Below are 18596 nucleotides of genomic sequence, written 5' to 3'. Positions count from 1 at the left end.
ATAGGAAAAATAATAATATAAAACTTTAACATTACATGTGTCCAAACTTTAATTTTCACAGCAAATACGTGAACCATGTTATCATTTTACAGTGCTTAACATTAATGTTAGGTAATGCGAGTAAAATGACTACTATATGTTATTGAGCAGAGCTCCCAGAATATGCTCAACCAAAATTTCACAAGCTGTCTGCTCACTGAAATAATAGGAAAATATTGTACAGACTTGCTCACTCTCTGAACAGAACACTTCTAACTTGTTTCTCTCGTGTTTTCTGTTTTATGCTGATCGGTGAGAGAACACACGAAGCGCTCTTGCGACAACAGTTTGAATGGGATATTTTTGCTCGGCGCTCCTTCAACTGAGCCTCGGCAAGTGAGCAAAGACGATTTGCGTTCAAGCACAAAGTGTCTTTTCTGTTCTTGCTTCATTAGTGCTTTGTTGTTGCTTTATTTTATGATAGGCAAAGCGTGAAAGGGTGAGAGAGATAGAAATGGTCACACATACATACTGAAAAGACACTCTCACCGATTTAAAGTGTCTCGAGTGAGCGCGTACATATAGAGAGCGACAAGAAACTCTCACTGATTGAGCAAAGAGCACGCTGAGTAAAAAAAGGGTTGAAGTGTCTTTTTGATCCCGTTTTCAATTGTGTCTGCGAGCAACAGTTCTTTTTGGGACTATTTGCAAAAAGGGACCACTTCTTGTGAGCTCTGTTATAGAGTGATATTTGTAGGAAGGACAAACCATATGTTTTAAAGGATAAACTTATCTGTTTTAAACAATTTGGTTAAATTTTGTGAGAGCGCGGAGCTTAAAACTCAACAGCTAAGATTCAACAAATAGGACTAAGATTTAACATCAACACTCTATGTTTGCAGTTCTGTGCAGGCCCAGTATAATAGCTTCTTTTATTAATATGGCATCGCCAGTGCAGGCAAAGTATAAATATCTAACTTATTTTATTATTATGGTATCGCCAACACACCACAGAATGAACTAGAACTAAACATACGCATTTTATCAGGAAAAAATTATGGTAAATTGCTATTTTTAAGAACTTGTATGATAAACATTTTCAGACATAAGCGGTTTCGGACTTTTGAGATTATCATTGTAATCAAGTAGAACTTTATTTAATCTAAAAAATCAAATATTTTGCAACAGATACACATTTGTGTTCATTGGCTTCAAATTCAATTATCAGAGTAATTGTTGATTACATTTTTTTTTGTAAATAACATTTTACTTAATATATGTAATAAATTGTGCTAGTAGCTTGAAAGTTCGTATGTACTCGTTTTTTTGTATATGTACATATAGTACATACATATATATTTTGTTTAATTTTTTCATTAATTTTTTATTTGATCTGCAACAGTTCAAATAATTGTTAACTCTGTGCAATTTTAAAACCTTTAAGATATATGTATGTGTGAACTTAAGTTAATTTTTATGTCTCATTTTATACGCTTCTTTACATTTTTTACACTTTTATAATTGATAGGGATAATCAATTCATGTAATTGATTAATAATGTTAACAATATTGTTATTTGAGTACAGACTTTGAATTTTAACTCAAACTGAGGATGTTGCATTTTGGACACTGTCAATAGTCATACTAGAGGCACGCATGCTTAGTGAAGCCAACGACAAGTTGCTTCTATATACAGCTTTTGGAGATTCATTGGATGTCAGTAGCAGCGCTGAATCGTTGATTGTATGAACTAAAGTTGGGGCATTTGGCAAAAAAGTTTCAGTGCTTAATCCAATAAATTCAACATGTTCACCGTCTTCAACACCCACAAAATTTGCGAATCCAAGCTCAGCGTTGTCCTTGGTGGAAATATTCATTCGGGAATTTAACAACTTATTGCACGCTGGACATGATCGGGTAGGTGCACCCTTATCACGACGGCGCATAATTTCATGAGCACATCTGCAAAGTACAATATTCAAAAAGGACATATGTATGTATTCTTGAAATATAAATCCTTCATTACGTTTTTGACATTCTATTGACATAATAGAATGATATAATTATACACTTTGACATTTTTGTAAAAAATGGAAAAAGATATCATGAAGTTCTGCAAATGTATGTAACAGGGAGAAGGACGCATGGCAGACCCCAAGTATATATATTCTTGATCAGCTCGACGAGCTGAGTCGATATAGCTATTACGATTATTTTATTTTATTTAATTTCCTATATATTCCTATATATTACACATTGCCGTTTTTACTTACCTAGCATGAAGTATATGCGAACATGGTAGTGCTTCTAAGCTAGCCGGTTGCAACCCAAAAACTTCTCCACAGGCGCCACAGTTAAGGCCCAGAGCAGCATCAGTTTGACTAGCTAGACGGAGATGGGTGTTACATTGGTCTTCATCGCCTAATGCACGATATATTAAAGCCAAGCGACTTCGAATTTTTCGAACAAGCAGCTGTAGTTTAACAGATTTAATATCAATATGAATAACTATATTATATTTAAATTAATACATACTTTGGCTCCAATGGAGCTAGCCACTTCCAGTAGTCTAGTATTAAACTCTAATGGCCTGCAATTGCAAATTTTGCCCTGAAGACGTAAATTTTCTAAGCAGCGGGCAGCACCATCCATTGCTTCCATCTGAGCCATGCGATCACCCAACGTTGCCGAGGTCCCCATTGCCTGTTCATACTGACGGAAAGCCCTCTAGGCCATTGAAATTCTTGTATTAGCTTAAATTTTACAACAAAATATTTCAAATAACCCTACATCGATATCCATCTTTTTGCGGTATATATCGCCCATGATGCGAATGGACCGAGTATAGGTAGCCTGATCACCGGATATCAAAGAGAGTCGTGTAGCTTCCTGTATTTCGTAATGAGTTGTATTATATTACAAATAATTACATATTAGTTACTTACCAAGCAATAGTCATGAGCATCTCCAAGTTCGCCTTGTCTACGCAAGGAAGCAGCCATTCGTAGGAGTGCTGCACGATGATGACATGAGTTAAGATCACCAAGTTGAAGAGATCGAGATAGGTCGTAAGCTTTTGACGCATATGTGGCACTTTTATCACTGTCTTGAAGGCGGCCAAAGAGTTCGGATAGGGCCACATAAACCTGGAGCTCCAAGGAGGGGTCCCCAATTGTAGTGGCTATTTTATGGGCTCCTTGTAGACCTTCTAATGCTCTCGAAAAGCCGCCCATTTCCAAATACACTCTTGCTACTGTTAAGTGGACAAGACCACTCCGGGACTTGGTTCCTGACTCATTGTACAGCGAGTGACGGGCATATGCTAAAGCTCGTTCGAGCCCACCAAGACTGGCGTGCGCTCGACATAAGTTCAAGTATGTTTCTGCTCGCATATTCGGAGAATCTAGTTCCTCAGAAATACCTAATTGCTGATGCCCAAACTCAATCGCATCTCGATATTTTCCCCAATCCATGTGTGCCTGATATAAGTAGCCTAACAACCGAAAACAATCCTCTCCACGGCAGGTTGTTTTCAAAGCACTCTTCCAAGTGCGAACAGCTGCCGTTTGATTATGTTGCTCGTACAAGCGTAATCCACGTTCAATCTGTTAAAAAAAATTAAATTTTAATTAATTTTTCATTCGTAATGTGACCTTTTTTCGTTTCATTCAATCGTACAAGCACATCATTTTTGGACCCGTCAATTCTATATTATAATTTGATTAATTGGCTGTCGAATGGTCAAGAAATTAAAGCTAGATTTGCATGTAATACATGAAGAAAAAGTATATTAGCATAGTACGGAGATCGAATAAACTTAGAATATGGTTCAGTTCAGTTTACAAATTTATTGTATATTTATTGCTGAAAATAAAATCAAAAACTTAGCCTATGTCAAAAGTAAATAAATATTTGTCCTGTCCATAAAACGCATGCATATATGTATATACAGACCTTTCTCCTGGATATATATTGACGCAAACTTCGTTGGCAAGCCCAAAAGCAGCTAATTACTGTATTAGTCTGCGAGGAATGACTAAGTAGTCCGGTTCTAACCCACAACGAACGTGATCCATCATCTGCATCAGGCATTGAGCCATATCCGGCGATTCTCGAGAAGCATAAATCTTAAAAATTTAGTTAAATTTGTTTTTGTTGACCTACACTATATTAACTCAACAACCAACCGTTAGAGTTTTCAAGCATGTATCTAGATCCATCAGGCGAAGCTAATAAATGTGTGGCTGATAAATTATGACTTTGGGGTATGCTGATGACGTCATACATTAAAAAAATAATAGTTATGGTCTTAAAAGTTATCACAGCTCTTACCTAAGCAGGTCCTTCGAGGCGATACTCTCCCATGACATGACTTCGACTCTATCTATATATCAGGAAAAATAATTATTTTTATTAAATGATATTTAACTGATGCCAAACTATTATATAATTTATATTTATGTTCTCATTATTTATATTACGGGGAAAATATGAATTAAGGTATTCTAATAGAAAATGTCGAATGTTGGAACGTGGCTTTTGACTGTTGCACGAAATTAGTTTAGTGGTGCACAAGGACCTTGTTTGTTTCGTATACATAGTATGTACGCATACATATATACATATGTACATGCACATGCAATTTTGTCCTACAGAGCTGAAGTTTGCTTCTCCTTAGTACCTGAATAATTTACCTATTGGTTTTTATTAAAAATTATATATTTATTTTCCTTCAACCATTTGTCTTATGTGATTTCAACAGTTATCGTTTTTAGCTTGATGCTGACACTGCAAACTTGAGAAATAAAAACTTAACAAACGCACTGAGCGGGGGTTGCTTTCACTTTCTGCTTTTTGCACTGATTCTGTGATGCTGTTTGAGTGTGCTACAAACATATACACTTAAGAGAAAGTAAAGAATGTCCCGAACCAGCTTTTTCGTTTTGGGGATGCCAACTCCGTCAATAAAGTACAGTTTTGCTGTGAAGTGTGTGAACAAAATATACATACTTCACTCACAAAACATTAAGAATATGGAAAAGTCTTGAATTTTTACATACTATTACAATATATATCAACGGTAGATAAAATATAGTATGTCTCTCATAATAGAGTATATTAAAAATACCAAAAACGTGCAATTTACTTCCCACTTCAAATGCGCGCGAAAAATACTTTTTTTTGCTCCCTGTATTTAAGCTTTTATTATGCACGTGATACATATTCTCCCAATATTTTTTATTGTGACTTTTGAAGAGTCACCCCTGGTTTATACGAAAGTGTTGTGCTACTGTTATTGTGAATAAAATATAAGATATATTATTTTGATCTCGCTCGCATATGTATCTACAAACATATATGATTTGCAGTTTGGTTTACATGTATGTATGTATGTATGTATTCTTGACATAATTACCTACTGATTTCAAAAATGATTTAAAAATCATATTATTATTGGCCATCACAATCACTATCTGCCTCTACGCGTCCCTGTTCTGGACGAGGCTTCGGCGTCGTCCTCTTCTCCGCTTTCCGACAATCACTGCGTCAAACAGCTGCCGAGCTGGAGCATCTTCTTCCATACGGGCAGTGTGACCCAGGCCAGCGAAGTCTGAGAATTTTGACTCGACTGACTATGTCAGCATCCCTGAACAGCTCATACAGATCGTGATTCCATTTTGCGGAGAATCTTTCTCTTGAACACTCCAAGAGCAGCTGCATCGGATTTCGACACTATCCAGCACTCCTCACTGACATCATTCGTACTAGTTATAGCAGAGCCAAGGTAGATTAATTCCTTGCAGGACTCAAAGCTATAGCTGTCAGTCAGTTGAGACTTTTTATGTTATTTTATTGCCAAATCTAGCTTAACTCATTTAAGTTGAAAAACTTAACAAAAGATTTTTTTTTTTTTGTTATTTAATTAATAAGGTATACGGGGAAGTCGGTGAACCCCTTTATGGCCTTGGTATCTTTCAGCCCAGATGGGCGCGCCGGCTAGTCACGCGTTAACAATATACAATATACAATAAATAACAATTTTACAAATTACATAACATTCAGTCTTCATCTTCGAGTCCTCGGGGACAAAAATTATTTGCTCTAAATTTTAATTTTCTTCAATACCTCTATTAGTTGAATATGAAAATATAATATCGGCAGTTACCTATCATGCAGCCATTTTATTTATAGAACTTTTTCAAAGCATTTGTTTTCTTTTTCAAAGCATTTTATTCCCAGTAGTACTTTTTTACAAAAATTTAATTCTTCTATTAAAAATGTGATGAACAAAGACTGAACTAACAAATTAAACAGATTTTGTGTGAATTGCAGATTTTGTATTGCTCTGGCTCGTTTGTTCACTCTATCAGATTATTTAAATTATCTTTTGAAGCTTGCTTATTTTCCATTTGTTTGAAAGGATTCACTTATCATTACGTTTCACACAAATGCTTCTAAACGTTATAATCACACCTAATCTCTTTAGTTTATTAACATAGCTTTGTGAAGCATTTAGTACAGCATTTAATTCTGTTAGAAAAGCTATATTAGTTAATAAATTTCATATTATGGGATTTCTGTAAATATTTATTATGACTACATGATTACCTATCCAACATAACCCAATAGGTAGTTTTAAATTCATCTATTTTAATTTTTTCTCTGAATAGCCCCGGTGACACTAAGCACCACAAGTGATCAATGTGAGGCTGCCTCAAGGACTGCAGGCTCAACATAATCTAAGCTATATTTACATCTGGTGTTGCTCAGAGTAGTCTCTCCCTCTCTCTCTCTGATATGCACAAACTGCATTTCACTAAACTATGTACAGTCAAAAAATATATTTAAAGGTAATTTAACAAATAGTAACAATATGCAAGTCATTTTGTGATAACAAGTAAAATATGAGACAGAAACACTCAAATATATATATATAAATGAAATACATACACACATACATGCATACAATCTTGTAATTTTGCGTACCTACATACTAAATATTACATTATTAAGTGTGTATTTACATAAGTATGAACTTATATAATATTTTACTTTCGTACAGCATTTATTGAATGATACCGCTTCAAAGCTTTTATGTTCATCAATTTTAAATTTAATTTCGATTATTCGTTTGCTTGTGTCTTCAGACTTAAGACTCACACTGCTTCCATTTTAATTTACTCCCCTTCTTTACGACAGAGTCGTCGTGCAAGCTCTCAAGCATTCGTATTCAAGCACTTGGGGTCGATTTTGGGTCTGCTGCTGGAATTGTTGATGCTGCTTCTGACGATTGTGGTGGTGTTGGATACTTAGGGGAGTTAGTCCTGGAAAAAAAATGGTTGACTGGCCGGTCGGCTGGTTGTAAGGACGATACTCACTGTTTACAGATAAATATAATTCCCCGTTCGTTTCATATATATACAAATGTGTTATACACATACATTCGTAGATACAATTATATATGTAGATGCTTTAAATGGAACAAACAAAGAAAAACTAATCGGGAAAAGCGCTATTGGGAGGTTGTTGTTTTTACAAAATATTCATATATTTTCCAGTATGTGGGTGGTCTTGCTGCGGAAAAAAACATTCTCATAGATTTAAGAAAGTCAGTGGTACATATGTATAATAATACTATCAGAACATTTTTTATTATTGTCGGTTTTTAGGGAAATCTTATGTCCTTATTTATATATTTTATGTTTTACTTATTATGTGCTTATTTATTAGTATAATCTAAATTAAATTAAATTCCTGAGCATTTACATTAAAATGCTTTGGTTCACAGACCGATACACTGTTCACAAATAAATATAATTTCCCGTGCCCATTTCTTATATATACAAAAGTTAGAGATTTAAATAGGACAAATAATAAAAAGAAATTCGGGAAAATTTTTATTGAAATCTTGTAGTTTTACCAAAACCTTAATATATATTTGCTTGGAGTGAAAACCATTCTCACAGATTTAAGAAATCAATACTACATACATATAAAGTACTAGTTACTAACTCATCTTCATCATAATTTAAATATACATATATATATATATATATACACTGTTGAAATCATCTAAACACACAAACAGAAAATTTAATATTTTGGAACGTGTACATTTTTAAGAGAATTGGTTTTCCTTTCTTTGTTTCCTACATATAATAGGAGCGATCCTTTTGTTATTTCGTGTCATTTGTACACTTAATTCAAAACACTTAGTAAACGTAAAATTACAAGAACTAGAACACACACATATTATTATTTGATACACCAATTTAGTGTAATATCAACTTCACAAATCCAAATCTTTAATTTTCTTTTCGCGCAACTAATTTTCTTAGTTAGATCTAAGTGCTAATGCTTTCGAATCTCTGTATGTATGGGCTGGCCGACAGTACAACTTGAAATGATGAGTATGTTCTGAACATTGCCGTTAAAATGCGTGCATGTGTGTCACGATGAGACGAATGGCAACACTCATTTTTCCGACCAAGCTCATATGTATATATACATATTTACATACATACATATAAACGTACGTGCATCCTTCAAGGACTATATTATACGGATGAGTAATGGGGGTAAAAGCACTAGTTGTTAGCAGTCACATGTATATACATATCAATGGCTTACATGGATTGTGTGCTCGTAGGTATGTATGTATGTACGGCCCACATTTGGTGACTTGTTTGACCAGTTCGCCCCAGGTCTTCGTTTTCGTTGTATGTAAATGCAAAGGATTGTCTTCAACTGACCCGAGCAGGACAACTTAAAAACCAAATCACAACCCCATCCCTTATGTTGGTACTGGCCGTTGGTAGCCGTATTGTATCAAATGCAACAAATTTAAATACTGGCCTCGGCAGCTTTTTACTATTGAACATTATTTCCTGTGTGTGTTGTCCCTTTCCAAGCCCTTGGCCATCGACTTTGGTGATGACAGTTAACGGAGGGAAAGGCAAGGGATGCGTGAGAAAACCAGTTTTCCAGGTGTGTGCTTTTCAGCCGCCCAGTGGGCTAAAGTGTCCGGTTCACTCACCAACAGAGCTAGTCACTAGCGCAGCAGCTGCTGCTGTCAAAATGTTGAACGAGTCATTTAAAAAGAATCTTTAGTTTTCATTCTCTTGTCTGAAGGGGTTAGATGATTTGCATCAATTGGTGGGGTGGGGTGCGCTGCGGCGATCTTAAAGAGGGCCAGTGCAATCATTTTTTAGTCTATTTGAATATGCTTATCGTAATTAGGGATTCCTTGTAATTTCTGTCCATAGCGCTTTTTCGAAAGCGCAAAAAATAAGACCAGAATTAGCAAAAAAATAAATAAAGCAATAAAAATACCTCTACGCAGCTTTACTGAAAATAATACATTTATTTGTTTCCCGCATGCTTTAAAACATAATTTCATTCAATGTCGTGGCGTGAATTGGCGTTTTAAAATATTTAAGCATTGACGTTGAAAAGCTTAGTTTTTTAACTCAACTGTACCTCGTACATCATTTCAGCCTATATTGGATGCGCCCGTGACCCGCCATCCCAAGGTACCTCATTCCAGTCATTACAATCGCAATCGCCTTCGCCATTGCCTCTCCCAGACCATGCTGGTTATTTAAAAATTTAATGCCTCGCGGCTATTAATGGTGGAAAATGCTTACGTAATAAAACAAAACGACGTTGTAGGTGGTGGGTGGCTGTGTAAAGGTGGGGTGCAAAATGGTTGTCAGTATGCGCAGGACCCAGATTGTTCGTTCGAAGCGTCGACCGTCCAACCTAAGCTGGAACGTAAAAAAATAAATAAAGCTGCAGCAATAGCGACAATAAGGGAGGCAAGAAAAATCAAAAGAAATAAATATGGCGCGCGTTTCTCCAAAAACAAGAAATTTTAAATTCAAACATTGATGATGTTGACGACAACGACAACGACAGCGATGATGACGATGGATGATTTTCCAGTTGCACCCTTTTGTCCCCAGAGCCTAAGTACGCTTTCCTTACGCCCCCTTCGTTAGCTCTCGGCTTTTGGGTTTTGAAACCCCAACTTGTCTTAGCTTTGTTACTGGCCTCTGTTGTCTTATTGTGCTTGATGCCAAGTTTTGACGGTAAAAATTTAAGTTAAGCATTCAAAAGCTGTTTAGTAAATGTGCATACATACAAGCGTGGACCTTGCAAAATCAAGAACTAGTGGGACGTATGCAAAAGTGCTCTCTTTGGTTTATATTTCGAACTCGAGAATAGAAACTGACGTTGGTGGTTGATTTTCTTATTTATTTAAATTATTTTCCCCCTTTTTTTTATGTACCCGACGAATGGACCTGTCCGACGCCAAAAAACTAAGTTCTCATTCCCATAACCAATTTTAGTATATTGTCCAACATAGCGACTTCTGAATATAAATTAATCATAGTGATTTATATTTTTTGGTTTTATGAGCTTTATCTATCTATATCAGTTTGCCAACTCTCATTAAACTACACATTAAGACTAAGGAACACTTTATTTTATTTAATATTTATTTATTATTATTTATTTGGCAATTTCTACATTTACTTTTATGTTCTTATCACGACCCTGGGAAAAAGCATTGAAATTGCTAACGATAATTCACGTTTTGTAATATCGTGTAAACTCACATGTGGAGTTTAATAGACACCTTGTAATTCTAATGGTCATTCGCATTAAAAATATACATATATATATGTTAAATTAATAAAATATATATAGTATACAGTTTCAAGCACGAACTAAAGCTAAATTAAACAAGTAGAACATGAACTATTATTTTATCCTAAAAGCCAACAATACGACCTACTTACTCTCTAACTTACTTACTTAATAATAAGAACAGTAAGTAATAGTGATTATCGTTATCATAAATTAATTTCCTATGGCAGAAAAACTTTTTTTGTTATGCAAAATGTACTGTTCAAAAAATATGGAACAATTTATAAACTTGGTTAACTATAATACAAGAACAACAAAGACCATTGTGATTTTTATATTATAACATGCCACATATTTTATCACGGTTTTTCGAAAAATAAAATGTGAATGCCCCGTATTCGTATATTTAATTTTATTCATATATTGTTTTAAGCATGTATATATGTACTAGTTACCAAAAGCAAATTTTATAGGAGAGCGTTTTTCTGAACTCTTCCAACTTTAATTCAGCAATAGTCATTCAAATTAGTTTTTTTTTTTTATTCATATGCGTATTTTTGTAAACATTACTTTTATTGTACTCTCTTAGTTTTCTAAAATTCACTTGCAAGGTATGCGCATGTGCTGATTGATTTTGGTACTTCTATATTGTCCACTCACGCAATAGATGTGGCAATCCATATGTCAAACTCGACTGGAGTCGCTGTCTGGTCTCTATCATCGGCATTTTATCACACACCACAAACATTTTTTAATATTTGCTTTCCAGGTGTTGATCTACCTGCTTATACAAAAAGACTACTTTTTATTTAACCTCCCATCGTTATTTAATCGTCGAATTATATTACGCGTCATGTTTATGATTAAATTAGCTAACGGTCAAATTGAGCCATATTTTCTCATATTTTTTGAGCCAAGTTAATTTCTCAGCTCCTGCTAGGTATACTTGAAATTTTGTTGCTTTATCTCTTAACGTTTGCACAACTAATTGCTAATTGAATTAGTATCTCTGAGTGCTTTTTTCCTTATTTTGATTTTTTCCAATCCCAATTTATACAAATTAAAAAATAAAACAAAAACTTAAGTTTTAAATAATTTTTAATTTTTCTTTTATCGTCGACTTATTATAGTTCACATAAAGCTTTATTTCTAACGATGTATTTTAACTTATTTAACTATCACGAATTAACACTAACCCAGACCTGATTGCATTTTTCCAAATCCTTGCAACGAATGTTGGGTCTATTTAACACTCCCAATATATGAGCTTATACAAATTTAAAAAAACCAAAACTTAATTATTAAATACTTTTTAATTAGTGTTAAATAATTTTTCTAATCATATTCTTTTACCGACGACATATCATAGTTAACATTAAATATATTAATACGTAAATAAATAAATAGTTAAGCAAATGGGTACTAAGTTACATTTAAACTTCGCATAAATAGCTCAATTTCACAAAAAGGAGGACTTATTCTAAATGTTTTGTATATTGAATATAATACCAAATTTCATTTTATCGAACGATTTTATAGTTACTGTGTTCTCTTTCCATTTAATTGAATGAACCACAAGCATAACAATCTGAAGCTTATGATCAAAAAACTTATTATTTGTTACCTATGGGTAACAAGCACATAAGATGTAGCAATTGTAGTTGTTAGTTAGTTAGTTATTTCATATGTACTAAGAAAAATGTATAAAATATAGTTATTTACTATTCTGTTTATTTGACTTAAGGATACTGTTTCTGTTCTATAAAAAATGTATAGGAAACATTTAGCGTAAGTTAAATTGCTGGCATTTATGGACACATTAAAAACATTTTTAAATATTCTGAACGAGCTATTACCCACGTACTCACATACAAAAAGCTTTTGAGCTTTTCCCCTTTCAAGAGTTCGTCCTTTTTCTCCTTTCAAGAGTTCGTCCTTAAAATGTAAAAACTTGGGGAAACCCACCATCGGCCAACAGCCAATCAGATAAGAGATTATTGTACATAGCGGCATTTCCCTCTTAAGAGTTCGCCGTCATCTGCGGTTTTTCTTCTGAATGAGAAAGGGGAAGGGCTCAAAATATATTAAATTATATTGTGGAATAATTTTCAGAGCGCATAACATATTTACAGGCGCAGTACTATCTGAACTAACATATTTACAGACGCACATACAGAGCAAAGAGAGCAAATTCAATAGCAGCGACGAGACTGCACTCTTAGGTTGTAATTTTAAGAGAAAACATCCCCTGTGTGCATTGTAATGTTAAAAATAACATAGCTCACTACCCGTATGCTTTTTAACAACGCTTACACAAATTTTTCATAGATGGCGCCCGTGGAAATTTCGATAGCTGTCTTTATCTAATGGAAAATAAAACATAGAATAATAGATAACCTTGTTTGAAGCTTAAATAACAATAATAATAATAATAATAATAATAATAATAATAAAATTAATTGCAGTAATACTTTAAAATAAATCTAGTTCCATGTTTCTCCAACAAAAAGAGAATAGAATGTTATTGACTTGTTTTAGAAAACAAAAAACTTTTATGCTAATCTATATATAATAAGAAACTTTACTAACAAAACTGAAAAAAATTACATCGTGTCAAAATAATAAATTTGAGGCAACTGTTATTGCATTAGAAAAAAAGCATCCTAAGAAATTCTTTTGAAATTATGCAACACATTTTTAAGCGGTTAGCTAAAATCTGCATCCATTTTAACTGAAACCATGTCCCTATTTTGACATTTTGTTAATTAAAGCATGGCGTTTTTAAAAAAGTTTCGGGACAGAGGGTATGTGCGAGTGAAGAGAAACGCGAAACCTAACAACCAATCAAATGTCGCTGGCGAAACATATAGTAAGCGGCCAACGCTTTAACTTTCTGCAAATTTCTTGGAAGGTGGTTGTAATATATGGGGGTGTCTCAAGTTATATTGAAAATACATACGTGCTTTTATACATATATGAATATATACACATGTATATATATACACGTCTACGTATATTTTCTTCAACCTAATAAGCGAAGTTTCGCGAGGCTGAGGCACTTTAACTAGCTCTGTGTGGTTGCTGCCATCGTTATCGTTGTAAAGAAAAGGAAGGGAAAATGCTAAAAGAAAATTCACAAACTTACCTTCTATATGTACGTAGAACATAAACACATATGTATACAGCTATGTACTTTACGCGAACGTTGAGAAAAGTTTCCTAACATTTTTAAGACAAGCGCGGCTGGCGCAGTGCCAAAATCGAGTGTGTGAGAGAGCAGGATAAAAGCATCCTTAAATGTTAGCTTCTTGAGCACGACTGTACACATTGCGTATACGAATAGCGACCGCGGATGTAGCGTGCATTTAATTTGAGCTCTTTCAGAAAGAGATAGCTGGGGAAGATGGATTGAAGACAAAGATGTGTATAATGAATTTCATTATATAAAAGTTTTATATGTACTAAAAAAATGTTAATTGCCGATATATATTAACAAACTCTATTAATAATTTACTGGCTATACTATGCAACATGATTATGCAACGAGGTTTTGTGGCAGGGTTCCCAGATAATAACACAAAAACTTTGTTTTTGTCCAATACCGGTTGCATAATTTTTTTCAACACTCTGACAGTGTATCACAGTACAAAGAGAGCAGCTATGTATATATGAAATGGCAAAATAATTAATACAGACTACTATTTGTCAATGAATCGGTGGAGAAACGCCACTATCAGCAGTTGCATTTAGGATAATTTTAAAAGCACTTAAAATTTAAAATTTTTAAACGTAATTTTAGCGTTGTAATAAACAATGGAAAAGAGTATCATGATTGTGCTAGACAATGACCTCGTCAAAACGTATCAAAAAGTGGACTGTATCCAACTCTAATGCGTTTTTGTATTGTCATAGAAAGTCACGTTTTCTAATAGTTTAGGTAAATAAGAAAAGAAAAAAATGAAACCAAAACTTATAATATATACTTAAAATTATGTAACAAAATTTATTTTTAATGCACTAAGACATTTCTATTATGTAGTTGCATGAAGTTGAGCAAATGAAAATCGGAAAAACTTACCTATTTACCACCACAACAAATAAAAACCCTTGAATATATCTTATTTTTTCACTCAAGAAAACATATATTAACAATTAATAAACTATTTCAGCTATTAATTCTAATATTTCAGGATGTATACAAAATTTTTGCTAAGAGAGAAGCAACCTGGTTCTGGGGCAAAGTAGTTCATATGTTCTTGGCGACATTGTAAAGTGTAATTTATTATATACATATTTATATAGATATTTAAGCAGTTGACAACTAATCTTTTTTGTTAAAGTTACCTAAGATTTCGATTCAGAATTCTTATTAAACTATTTACTTATAAATATGTTTTACCTGACGCTTTAGTTTTTGTTAGTGTGTTATTAAACATTGTCTTAGTTTCATATACATTAACTAAGCATTCTAACTTACTGGGATGTAGACTTAGACAAATATCACGGGACCAGATAGATATATTGGACAGTTGACGAGTACAACTACACAATTATTAATTTGCCTAACATAATAACAAGTGGACGCATTAAATTTGGACGCAACCAACTTTAATATACACTTTGACTAAGGCATCACAGCAAACACACTTACGCACTCACAAAACAGCTAACGCGTTTTACGCTCGTTTTCGCTGTAGCGTCAGCAGCGTCGCGAATATGGCGCGTCAGCCAACCCCCGCTGTCTATATTAATATAATATATAATAATTCTTAAGTTATACATCCAATCGAACGGTATCGCTTAAAAACATGACAAAAGTTATGTGTGTACATTTTTTTGATATATCGACTCAGTTTGTCTTGCTGATCAAGAATATATATACTTTATGAGGTCTGCCAATCCTCCTTCTTCCAGTTACATACATTTGACATTTTTGTAAAAAATGAAAAAGGGTATCGTGAAGTTGTGCAAATGTGTGTAACAGGGAGAAGGAAGCGTGGCAGACCCCACAAAGTGTATATATTCTTGATCAGCTCGACGAGCTGAGTCAATATAGCCATGTCCGTCTGTCCGTCCGTCTGTAGTTTTTTGTGTATTGGCATAACTACGAGCCCAAACCACTATTAATTCGTACGGTAACGATATTTTGGAGTGTGCCATTTTCAATGACTTCTAATTTTTAATAGTAGAAATTTTATATGCAAGTATATATATCATAAAAAAGGTTATTTTATTATCTTCATTTTGGTATATAACAATATATACGTTTTATATAAATAAACCTGATTTAAGTCTATTTGAATAAAACTACTTTTTTTGTGCTTGAAATTATTTGACCATTATTAATTCGTACGGCACCAATATTTATTAAGTAAAACTTATTGGTGCCTTCATTATTTTTAATAATTGCATTGATTCGTTTTTGCATTGTATTTAAGAGCTTTGTGGACTATTTTGGAGTTATAGTTTAGTTATATTTTAGTTGTATTTTAGTTAATCACAGATCACCTAATGTAAATTATGATTTATCCTAATTTAGTCACTGTGCGCAGAAAAAACAAGCGATTTTTGTCAAATTTAGTTCAAAATGATCTTAAGACAGTCACATTTAAGATTTATAAGCAATTTGGGCTCAAATTATGTCCCGCTTTGTCCTTTGTCACACGCGCAACATTAGTCATACCATGAAAAAAATAAAATTTTTAAACTAAAAAATATTTTTAAAATATTAGCCGTTGCTCATAAAATTATTTTTATCATCTGAAAAATAGGTATAACTGTGCCCTATCATCTCCTTTTTACAGATTTAAAATATTAAGGCCCAATCAAAAATTATAACGTATATATATATATTCGAAGTCACAGAGGCCAATTTTTAGTGCAATTCGCAAACAATTTTCACAACGCTACACGCACTTGCCCTTCATTCTTGATTGGGCCTTAATATTTTTAATCTGTAAAAAGGAGATGATAGGGCACAGTTATACCTATTTTTCAGATGATAAAAAAAATTTTTATAAGCTAATATTTTAAAAATATTTTTTAGTTTAAAAATTTTATTTTTTTCATGGTATGACTAATGTTGCGCGTGTGACAAAGGACAAAGCGGGACATAATTTGAGTCCAAATTGTCCAAATCTATAAATAATCTTAAATGGTACTTGTCTTAAGATCATTTTGAAAATGAAATTTGACAAAAATCGCGTTGTTTTTTCTGCGCACAGTGACTAAATTAGGATAAAGTTTCATAATTTACATTGATAATTACAGTGATCTGTGAATAACCAAAATATAACTACAAAATAAAATAATCCACAAAGCTATCGTAAATACAATGCAAAAAACGAATCAATGCAATTATTAAAAATAATGAAGGAACCAATAAGGTTTACTTAATAAATGTTGGTAGTTTTATTCAAATAGACTTAATAAAGGTTTATTTATATAAAACGTATATATTGTTATATACCAAAATGAAGATAATAAAATAACCTTTTTTATGATATATATACTTGCATATAAAATTTCTACTATTAAAAATTAGAAGTCATTGAAAATGGCACACTCCAAAATATCGTTACCGTACGAATTAATAGTGGTTTGGGCTCGTATGTGAGTGTTCCATTTGTATTTATTGTTGACTGTTATGCCTAGTATTTTTAATTTTTTTTATTTCCTCCCCCCTCCCCCGCAAATCGAAAAAAACGTTATATAAGGCAGTGCAAAAATGTTTAAAAATCTGAAATAAATCACAAAATTGCCTAGTCATGTTTTCGACCGATTGTATCGGATAAATAACATTGAAATTATTTACATATCAATTTTCAATATAGACAGCGGGGTGCACGTGCTGACGCGCCATGCAAACGTCGCTGCCGTTCATGAGTGCATGTATTTGCTGCGATGCCCTAGTCAAAGTGTATCTAAAAGTTGGTGGCGCCCAACTTTACTTTGTCTACTTGTTTTATTTACAGTAAGATGAATCACGTCTAATTTGTTGTACAATGTAGCTGGTAAACCAAGGTTGCTGTGCTGGTTTTATTGCTTTTCTCTTAGTTTTAAAAATGCTAATAAATTAACTTAACTTAGTCTTACTTGACACCAGTCAGTTACTATTTAAGTTTAAGTTAATCAGCTAGTAACATATCACAGATATTTCAAATATCAAATATAAATGGGTAGGTATATTCAGTGCAACTGTCTTAAATCTGTTAGTAAGAAGTGTTTATTTTAAACATTACTGTTTAAGGCACGTCAAGAATGTTTCAAAAGCTAATGTGATTACTTGCTCGGTTTATGCAAAAAATGTATGTAACTCAGACTATAAGACCACATAAGTATATTTTTTTGATCAGACTACCTATTACATTTCCTTAAGCTGCGGCTGCACTACTAAGCTATCTTGTTTTGAATGTATTGTTTACATAAAATCTAAGGCATAACTTTAAAAAACGAATTCCTGGAAGAAGCAAATTTGTTTTTCCTATAACATATTACCTATTACCTATTACCTATTACCTATTACCTATTACCTATTACCTATTACCTATTACCTATTACCTATTACCTATTACCTATTACCTATTACCTATTACCTATTACCTATTACCTATTACCTATTACCTATTACCTATTACCTATTACCTATTACCTATTACCTATTACCTATTACCTATTACCTATTACCTATTACCTATTACCTATTACCTATTACCTATTACCTATTACCTATTACCTATTACCTATTACCTATTACCTATTACCTATTACCTATTACCTATTACCTATTACCTATTACCTATTACCTATTACCTATTACCTATTACCTATTACCTATTACCTATTACCTATTACCTATTACCTATTACCTATTACCTATTACCTATTACCTATTACATATTACCTATTACATATTACATATTACCTATTACCTATTACCTATTACCTATTACCTATTACCCATT

The 18596-nt window shown here is 33.2% G+C and overlaps 1 protein-coding gene across 2 annotated transcripts; it reads right to left on the bottom strand.

The window, feature by feature from the left end:
* Positions 1-1457: 1457 nt before the first annotated feature.
* LOC108607421 (43 kDa receptor-associated protein of the synapse) lies at positions 1458-4843 on the bottom strand. Of its 2 annotated transcripts, none has more exons than XM_017998221.2 (9): positions 4312-4363; positions 4167-4249; positions 3934-4106; positions 2925-3584; positions 2770-2868; positions 2515-2706; positions 2253-2452; positions 1793-1941; positions 1458-1729 (listed from the first exon to the last, which is right to left on the bottom strand). In XM_017998221.2, the coding sequence occupies exons 1-9, from the start codon at positions 4347-4349 to the stop codon at positions 1581-1583; spliced, it is 1743 nt and encodes a 580-aa protein (XP_017853710.1). In that variant the 5' UTR covers positions 4350-4363; the 3' UTR covers positions 1458-1580. The 2 variants fall into 2 exon arrangements, with proteins under 2 accessions (XP_017853710.1, XP_017853709.1); XM_017998220.2 differs by adding an exon at positions 4674-4843 and having other exon boundaries at positions 1459-1941.
* Between the last annotated feature and the right edge of the window lie 13753 nt (positions 4844-18596).

This window comes from Drosophila busckii, chromosome 4, assembly GCF_011750605.1.
Source record: "Drosophila busckii strain San Diego stock center, stock number 13000-0081.31 chromosome 4, ASM1175060v1, whole genome shotgun sequence".
NCBI lineage: Eukaryota > Metazoa > Arthropoda > Insecta > Diptera > Drosophilidae > Drosophila > Drosophila busckii.
Note: the sequence above shows the minus strand (reverse complement) of the source record. Positions and strands in the feature narration are given on the sequence as shown.

Excerpts from the sequence above, each read along its gene's own strand:
- LOC108607421 (XM_017998220.2), bottom strand. The coding sequence starts at position 4,349 with ATGTCATGGGAGAGTATCGCCTCGAAGGACCTGCTTAG. Across the intron at positions 4,107-4,166 it reads CATGCTTGAAAACTCTAACG|ATTTATGCTTCTCGAGAATC; the intron begins GTTGGTTGTTGA and ends TAAATTTTTAAG. Across the intron at positions 3,585-3,933 it reads AATATATATCCAGGAGAAAG|ATTGAACGTGGATTACGCTT; the intron begins GTCTGTATATAC and ends TTTTTTTAACAG.